General features: G+C 34.1%; 1 protein-coding gene across 1 annotated transcript in view; it reads left to right on the top strand.

Moving 5' to 3' along the window:
• Positions 1 to 10000, top strand: part of LOC125650103 (fatty acid synthase-like) — a 184182-nt gene that overhangs the window by 65665 nt on the left and 108517 nt on the right. The window contains exons 12-15 of the mRNA XM_048878078.2: positions 2716 to 2906; positions 3011 to 3159; positions 6669 to 6777; positions 6999 to 7163. Of these exons, the coding sequence (XP_048734035.2) occupies positions 2716 to 2906; positions 3011 to 3159; positions 6669 to 6777; positions 6999 to 7163 (614 nt within the window). The remainder of the gene's footprint in view (positions 1 to 2715; positions 2907 to 3010; positions 3160 to 6668; positions 6778 to 6998; positions 7164 to 10000) is intronic.

Raw genomic sequence — 10000 nt, 5'->3', positions numbered from 1 at the left:
GTAGAGAAACAACTAAATGACAACTGCGATAAACTGTTTGTATGTTGTAATGAAGTTCTTTTGGATTTTGTGTAGGAGTAGAGAAAATGATAAATCGTAGAATAAATAAAAAGAAAATTTATTTAGCAATAAGATAAGAAATATAGAGATGTTTGAAAAACAAAGAAATCACACTTTCACATTCACACACCCATACTCTCTCACCGAGAAAGAAATATAAATTGGTATAATAAACCTGGCAATATTGACAATCAATATAACGTATAACTGTCAAGACAATTCAATAGTTAATACAACAAGTATGTCATTCCAGGCTGAAAATATAACTGGTAATAAATGTATTACATAATGGTTCGAATAGTCGCTAATTCCGCTAACTACAGAAAAAGTTAAACAGTAGTAAATTACGTTTTGTACAAATTTCTCAAATTCCTTTTTGATAAAATGTTAGTTTACTGAAACACAATATGAAAGTTTGGCTACTCAGCACAAATCAATTTTAACGCCACGTCACACTTGGCACCACCAGGCCTCCATACAGCTCGAACAGCCCCTCCGCTTCCAGTCCCGGACTCACAGGTCTCTCACTGAACAACGATACTGGGTAACGCCGACTTCAAACCAATGGCAACACTAGGCTCACAAAATAATTGCCAAGTCCACTACGTGGAACACCCATGTACATACAGCACTGTCTCACGTGTTCCGATTCCCACGCCGAGCACCTACTGAAATGCTGAGAGTACTGACTGATATGGCCCAGATAGCTTCTTAAATCCCCTCTGCACTGAAATAGCAATAACTTAACCTAAAACCTATACACAAAGTGACTTGGGTAACAACAAAATTGAAAACACAATACACGAGAAAATTAACCCGAAACCTCGCAAATATTTTCACACAAAAATAGCTTACCGGCTGGAGAAGACCTATGCCCACACAGTAAAATGTTTGTCTCTCTGGCTACCCATTACCCAGACTAACTTCTGGAATTCGTCAAGAAAAGACCCCTGCTGGACAGCATGAAAACGTGGCCGCACGCTTGACAAACAGCCGCTACTCTGACTGACCAAACCGGTATGCTAAAAATAGCCTTATCGACCAACACTCACACTATGGAAACACCTTACAAGCATAAACAACTATTTACAGACAATACCACAAAAACTAACAAAATGAAAATTAACTTCATCACATATGTATTGCACATAATTTTGTTGACATTTTTCTTTCCACATGTTCTTGCATGACTTAATAATCCATCAAGAAAATTTATCATATATAAATCAGTGTGTATAGTTCTTGTATATAAAATATTTCTTCTTGAAAATACATAGGCTTAATTTCTCTTAGAGACAATACAAACTAAGTATATCGATTGCTGCTTTCTTATGCAACTGATATACATGTTGAACAAATCAGTATTATAATGAATTCGTTATATTTAAATTATGAATTCGCTATAAGTGTATAGCGAATTACGTTTATAGTGAATTTTTATAGATTGTCCGCAGAAATTCGCTATATCAGAGTTTTACTGTATTTGTTTTGTAAACAAAGATTGCGGTATGCTATTGTTTACGAAATTTCAAAAGAAATGTATATCGATCTAAGTTTATCATATCTTTCACATTTCAAGCATTTTTGGGGTAAAATGTGTCATTTAAAAGTTAAAATTTGTGACTATGCAAAATTAAGATGCATTATATTACAAAATCAGTATTTCACTTGTTTGTTTGTTTACATAAAAAGACTCAAGTCTTTGTTTACATAACACAGATTTAAGGCTAAAATATTGCTCTTATCCTTGCATTCAGAAGGTCAAAATTTTGGCTGTCAACATTAGATGAGTTATATTTTTAATGTTTAACATCAAAAATGAAAAATATTTTTATCAAAAATCGTGAACCAGTCCCTTTAAGGAAGGAAGCTAATTTTTCACTAATTCATACAATATGAATCAATTGGGACAGTTTAGTAGATGGAAGTCTCTCGGATGACCTTTTGTGATTAATACTTGGCCATTTTTTATCAAATTTGGTATTTAGGGGTAAGGGGAGCTAAAATAGTGAATTTCATGGTCTTTACATGCCTGAGGGGTAGGGTCGAAACGTTTAAAAGTTATGCAGTCTCCAAAAAATTTCTTTACCTCGGTACATGTAGGACACAAACTGTGTGTATATCAATATGAGCAAAACTGTCTGTACCAAAATTGTTAAATTCATGGCATCTCCATCAAGTTCTATGTTTTAGCTTTAAAAATCACCTTCTTTACTTCTGTGTATTGTGAATAAATTCTTTATGCATGATTATGAAGAGTATGTAGTCATCTGTAAGTGAAATTCCCTACTCCTTCATCACTGGATTAAGGCTCTAGGCTGAGAACTTAATAGGTGAACAAGTGATAATGCCTTTTATCTTGCAGAATGATCCTCTTCACTTTCGTGCATTGTGATGAAATATTATATGTATGGTTATAAAGAACGTGAAGACTTCTGCCAAAATTTTGGAATTCTTAATCCTTAGACTTGTTACTGAGACCTCAGGGAACGGCAATCATGCAAAGAAGATAAATGCCATAAATTTTGAAAAATTAAAGCTAAGGACAATTATTTTCAAATTTTAAAGATAATTAGCACCTTGCTTGATAAAGCTGCCCAATGAAGAGTTGTAACAGGTACTCAGATGACCGTTGAGACCTCTTGTTTAATTGTTTCATTGCAACTTAACAGGTATTCCACACAGCTTGGTGACAGTCAAAGCAAGAAATGAAGCAGAAATGGAATCTTTTGTGGACTTTATCAGGAAGAACAGAATGGATGTATCCTCACTGGCTTTGCTGTCCAATTCCTGGTTGTCACATGACCCTAAAAGACTAATGAGGGGATATGTTCTTGGATTAATTGGTAATTCAGAAAATGTCTAAAAAGGAACAACTGTAGATATCAAAACTGCGAAAAGTAATATCTAAATAATAAACTTGTAGTTATTGTGTATTTTTTCATTGTAGATGATGTCAGATATAAAGTGTCTAAAAACATCACAGTGATTCCGTCGTTATGGCTGATGCTGAGAGATGTAGTATGGGAGGACTTAGCTATATCGTCAACACTATTGGAAAGTCCAATTTTTAAGAAATCAATTCAGTCCTCCCAGCAGGTAGAGAGTAAAATGAGGATTGATTGAATATGATTTTGAGGCATTTACTTTTACATGTCTAATATAATTATAGAAGTACAATACTGTAAAGGATCATGTATTATGCTTCTTTTTGGTAATTCTATCTCAAAGGGGACTCAATCCATAGGACTAAAGAATCACCCCCTTTTTAGCCGAAGAACAGAGCTTTTCTGATCAAAACTTTCCATTTTGTGTCATTGGCATCATTGCAAACTTTTCACATTTTCATCTCCAGAATAAATAGGCCAATTTCAATCTAACTTGGTACAAATCATCCTCTGGTGAAGGGGATTCAGGTTTATTCAAATGCATAACCTATGATGTCCTATTCAAAGGGAAGATAATCACAAAAATGCAAAAATAGGGTGGGGTCATTTAAAAATCCTCCTCTCAAAAATCATTAAGTCAGAAAGGTTGAAATTTACATGAAAACTTCCTGACATAGTGCAAATCATGACCCTCAGGGATGGGGTGAGGCCACAATAGGGTTATAAAAGATTTACATGCAAATATATAGGGAAAATCTTTTAAAATCTGCTCAAGAACCACTGGGCCAGAATTCAAGTTTGTTAAAATCATGGTCCCCAGGGGTAGGTGTGACTACAATAGGGGATCAAATTTTTACATGTGAATATTTAGGGAAAATCTTTATAGTAATGTTAGCTCAAAATCTGAAAATTTTATTTTGTTGTAAAAATGTGCAATTATGATAGTTTTGTATTTAACTTTAACCATAGCCATTGATAAGATTAAAACTTCAGTTTTAGATTTTATCAAAATAAACGTTTTGGTTCTATTGAATGTATAGCATTATATAGAAATAAATTTTTGTACGAGAAGACAATAATGTAATTCTGCTTCATTCAGAGTCTCCGGATAGGATTTCTAACATTCTGCTTCATTCAGAGCCTCCGGATAAGATTTCTAACATTCTGCTTCATTCAGAGCCTCCGGATAAGATTTCTAACACAAATATTAATCCCAAAAGTTTATAAACCTTATCTTTTTAGCTCACCGGGACGACTGACCGGAGAGCTGTTGTTATGACCCTGATGTTGGCATCACACTTTAAGGAAAAAAGTTTAACATGGGCTATATTGACCTGTTGACCTTAACCTTGGACTTTGATCTACTTTTCAAAAACTTTAACCTGGGCTATATCTTTTGAACCAAGGGGGATAGAGTTTTGATATTTCACATATAGATGCCTCATGAAGAGACCTTTGTTTTGGTACCAAGAAGTGTTGAATAATCAGGAAAATTTCATAATTGATAATTGGTCATAATTGGAAGAACTGTATCGATCAATGAACGATATAATCGATATTTACATGTACATGTAGTTAAATGTTTATTATTTTGGGGGGCTAATTCTTTTTAGTTTTATGGATGTGTGCAACATACACACATTTAGATATTAGCCTATTAACGAGGAATGAACATTTTGGGTATTTGTGTGATGACTTCATGCGCAAAGAAATCGAATGGCCAGAAAGCTACTCAAGTCAAAGTGGTGCTTCATTTGTTGGTGTTAGAGCTTTTTACAAGGCAATAGCATCGTATTAGTCATGGTTAACTTGTAGAATATCATTCGATAATTGAATCCTCGCGTCTTGGAAGGTTAACCCTCGAAATAAAGTTGTAAAAGGTAGGCAAAGCAGTGACACTAGCTGGTCTTCGTCAGAGGAATCTTGGATTAGTTATCAACTAGTGTACGTGTGGCAATCGATTATGAAAAATAGAATCGATAATCAGAATAGACGAGCCAAAAACGATCGACAATCGTTTCAACACAGTACCAAGACTTTTGACCTTGTGACCTTTACTGTGGACTTTTGATCTACTTTTTAAAACTTTAACCTGGGCTATATCTTTTGAACCAAAGGGGATAGGGTTTTGATATTTCACATATAGATGCCTCATGAAGAGATCATTGTTTTGGTACAAAGATTTTTTACCTACTTTTCAAAAACTTTAACCTTTTGAACTAAAGGGAAAGGTTAAGTAGAGTCATGCTTCCCGGCAAGCTATGATGTCTTTTGATAACTCATGTTCTGTCATTGAATCAGTAAATCACAATTTTGCAACAAAAATGACAGCTAGAATTGCTTTAAAAATCTTCTCAATTACCACTTAAAAGTTCAAATTTGCATGAAAGCTTCCTGACATAGTGCAGATTCAAGTTTGTTAAAAATTTGGCCTACGGTGCTAGGATGGGGCCTCAATACATGCGAATATATAGGGAATTTTTTTTATAAATTCTCTCAAGAACCACTGGGAAGAAGAGCTGACATATAGCTGAAAGCTTCCTGACATAGTGAAGATTCAAGTTTGTTAAAGTCATGACCCCTGGGGTAGGATGGGGCCACAATAAGGGATCAAAGTTTTACATACAAATATATAGGGAAAATCTTAAAAAGTCTTCTTCTCAAGAACCACTGGGCCAGAAGAGCTGAAATTTACATGAAAGCTTCCTGAAATAGTGCAAATTCAAGTTTGTTAAAATCATGCCGACCAGGGATAGGATGTGGCCACTATAGGGAATCAAAGTTTTTTATACAACTATACAGCAAAAATCTTTAAATATCTTCTTCTAAAGAACCATTGGGTCAAAGAAGTTTACACTGACATGAAAGCATCCTGACATAGTGCAGATACAAGTTTTTAAAAACCATGGCCCCTGGGGATAGGTTGTGGCCACAATAGGGATCAAAGTTATCCATGTGAATATATTTGGAAAATCTTTAAATATGGGCAAGGTGACTCAGGTGAGCGATGTGGCCCATGGGCCTCTTGTTTGTCCTTATGACCTTGACCTTTGAGTTTGACCTACTTTTAAGAAAATCTAACCTAGGTATTTATTGTAGGGCTTTCATATTTAGTATATAGATCCCTTATGACAATGTGACCTTAGGGCCTTGGAGTTTGGGGGGGGGGGGGGGGGGGCATATGTGTTTTACAAACATCTCTTGTTTGCATTTCAGCTGGATTCGTCCATCCCTGACCTACTTTTGAGGTAAAAAAAAAAAAAAAAATTGGTCAAACAATTTTCCTGGCTTTTTTTCATTATGGTTACCAATATTGCCCTGATATTTAGTGAAAGGCTTCCTCTCGGAGGAAGACAAGTGGAGTTAACATTTTAGCTGGATTGGCACACTACGACCTACAGTACTTTAGGGGTAAATGTAGGTCAAACAGTTTTCCAGATTTTTTATGTAATGGTCACAGGTATTGCTCTGAAATTTAGTCATAACCTCGCTTTCAGAGAAATACATAATCAGTTCACATCTCAGATGGATTGGTGCACCATGGCCCACTTTAAGGCTTTCCTATTCAGAATGCGTGTTGTATGAATTCAGAGTGCACAATATGCTTCCAGGTTGAATTTCACTGTCTGACGGGCATATATTGTACCGTTTGCGGTTTTATTTTGCAGCCCAAGAAGAAATATATTTACTTGTACTTATAGCTTTCTCTGAAATTTTCAGATTTTGTCCAAAGTGGATGACACATTTCAGTTGGAACAAATGTTAATTGGACATACATGTGAATCCAATATTAATAAGAGCATTGTTCTTGCCATCTCTACTTTAATTGGTAATTCTTGTATTAAATCTTGTGCAAATATCAAATAAATTGTCGAAATATGGGATGTACAAATTCTATGATAATATGAATCTTATTCACAAATCTCTATCTTTGGATATATTAACAATATTAATAATCCATGAGATTAAAGTAAGGAAGTATACTGCAGTACATTCCCTGGTGTATTTTCTAAAACAAAATTTATTTTCTTAATATATGTCCCTCCATAGGTATAGTGGACACCATCATAGAAACAAAAGTCCCCATTGAAGGTGTGCTTGGCAGTGGACTATCAGAAATTGTTGCAGGGTATAAAGATGGCTGCCTCAGTAGGGATCAATGTGTTCGATTGGCTTTTTTGATAGGACAGCAAATTGAAAAATATGCAAAAGCAGGTAAAAATTCATGCCAAGATATTTTTCAAGTCACTTGAGTCACACAGGTGACCTATTGCAATTAGTCTGCGTCCCTTGTGGTGCCTTGTGCATTAACAATTCAGTATTCTTCTTGATAACTACCATTCCAATTCTTTTCAAGTTTGGTATGAAGCTTCTTTTGGACAAGGAAGACATAAATTGTAAATTTCGGGACTTTTGCACCCCTAGGGCCATAGAGTTGGGCAAAATCTACCAAAGATTTACCAATTGTCAAAAATCTTCTCTACAACCACACATCTGTAGGAAAAAGTAAATACATAGTCATGTAGAGCAGGAAGGCTTCTGTAAATTTAATGATCCTAGAGGAAGAGAATCTGACTTCAGGGCAGGGTCAAAATTGGTATATGTTTAAAACATTTAATTGATATCTTTAGTGCTATGGATAAATAGATATTTAAAAGGATCAGGTAGCCCTTTACCAAATTTGTAAATTTCATGATCTCAGGAGTAAAGGTTTGGGTGGTGATAGTGGTTAGATGTATCTATATATTAGCAATTGAACTTTGAAATTTCTTATTAACCTCCATTCCAATTTTTTTCAAATTTGGTATATAGCGTCTTTGAGACAAGTGGGACATGAATTATAAATTTCAGGACTGCTGCACCTTTACAAACTGTAAATTCTTGATTCTAGTGGTAGGAAGTTTTGGTTTCAGGGTGGGGCCAAAATTATTATAGTGATTTATCTTTATCATTTCAAGGAGTTCTTTGATTTTTCTGATATTTTATAAAAACTAAATATTGAGAAAAAGCAGAATGGAATGTACCAAAATTGTGAATTTTTAACTCAAGAGCAGGTCCAAAATATTCATGTAGTTTTGATATAATGTATATTTTGTAAAGTCTGTAGTGAATGGCAACCCCATTTAATGCATGTATGAATCTGTGTATTGGATTTGATAGAATATTTACATTCACTGAATCTTTTTTCTTATATTTGATTTGAAATTGACATTGCTTTCATCCTCGACAATGAATATGTTGCAAACTAGTTTGATCCGGTTATTAGTACTTAAGAAAAGCCCACTTTTATACAGACAATACTTCATTTGAGAGACTTTATAATCAACAGCTTATAAACATATCTTGTTTTTATATAGATGTATATGTAAAGTGCTTTAAAGTAATTGTAAAATTATATAATGGGCTATATAAATGTTGCATAATAATAAAAAGAAATTAATAAGAGAAAAATTATTGGAGATTTCATAGCCCTTGGGGCTCGGGATGCTTTTAACTGATACTCGGGTGACCTATAAGGCCTATGGGCCTCTTGTTTATACATATGTAGTAAATAGTGTAATGACTGTTTGATGTATAATATATAATCGATGGTATGACACCAAGAAGGTATCTACCCAGTACCTATGAGGCTTGTTACAATAATAGGGTTCGAAGGTACCAATCTATATCAATGAAGAAAAATGTATAACAGTTAATTCAATAATTTATTCATAGTATCAGTTACACAAGTATAGTCACAGTTCAAATGCTCAACTAAAATGTCTTAGTAAGAAAACACTGATGGGAATCCATTGTCTATCGGTGTCCGATGTAACTAGGTATCCGGTGTAACTAGGTGTTACGTGCTACAGGTGTGGTCGTTCTCGAACACTATGACTGGTCTAGTATACTACTAGATTATAATGGCAAAGTCTGAATCTCCGACTCTATGATCAGGATTAAAACCTGAACTAATTTAATTATACATGAAAATCAAACCCCCACAATCTGTAGCATATCATGTATATAGAACATTGTTAAATTAAGTAATATATCTAAGTAACTCAGTGCAAGGTGCTTGGGCACTGACTCTAAAACTTCTCTGCGTAATATTCTAAAGTGCACCACCCTAAATCTATAACCTCATCATAGACTATTTATTCAATGAACAGGGATACATCATACGCATGCCATGCAACTCTACGACTACCAAGTATACATTCATACAGAAGATATAATTAATCAATTCTAAATTCCTTGCACCTGAAATGTGCAGTGACTGTGTAAATTTGCGCCAAACTATAAAGTTATCTAAGTTTTCTAATTTATTAGAATGTAATAAATTCAAGATTTAACTAGATCCGTTAAAATTAACAAGCAACTTCAATACTAACTATAAACTATAAAAAATTAACTAGCTGGGAGAAACCTTCTTGTGTGTCTCCCAGGGACAGAATCACAAGTGCACCAACTATCAAGATTCACATCAAGAATTAATATTGAATTTCCAAGTAATCAATAAATATACTACTACTTTATTCTCTAAGATCCCCTTTCCTGTACTATCTAGATAATTTCTAATTTAAAACTAAGCACTTTGTAATTTAATGCTTTAAAATATTTGCTAAAATAAAGGAAATACTTCAACTTCCGTGCAGCAGTCAGTGCCGAACTTCTTCAAGATGGAATTGCAGGATTCTGTCGACGCGGACTATGATTCGCGGCTTTTATATCTTGACGCAATGGTGCAACTATATTAAGTCTTGTACCATACATATTATATACACACATATATATACTCCTAAAACATGCTTTTCTCAATAAAGTGAGATCTTCTGACTTACTAGTATAATTCTTATATAACTTAATTTATCTATGATTTTTAATATAATCTAAGCAATTTATCTATAAAGTTTTATTTCTAAAACTATTGAGGTGTCAACGTGTCATTCCTAAATCTGGAAAATATCCGTCTCTATCATATGGATTCTGTAATTATCATTATGAAAAACATTTCCCGTCTGTACATCTAATGACATCCAGGTAATAAACAAAAGAAAATTTCTTATACT

The sequence above is a fragment of the Ostrea edulis genome, chromosome 1 (genome assembly GCF_947568905.1).
Source record: "Ostrea edulis chromosome 1, xbOstEdul1.1, whole genome shotgun sequence".
Classification (NCBI taxonomy): domain Eukaryota; kingdom Metazoa; phylum Mollusca; class Bivalvia; order Ostreida; family Ostreidae; genus Ostrea; species Ostrea edulis.
This window is presented reverse-complemented; position numbering and strand designations above follow the sequence as displayed.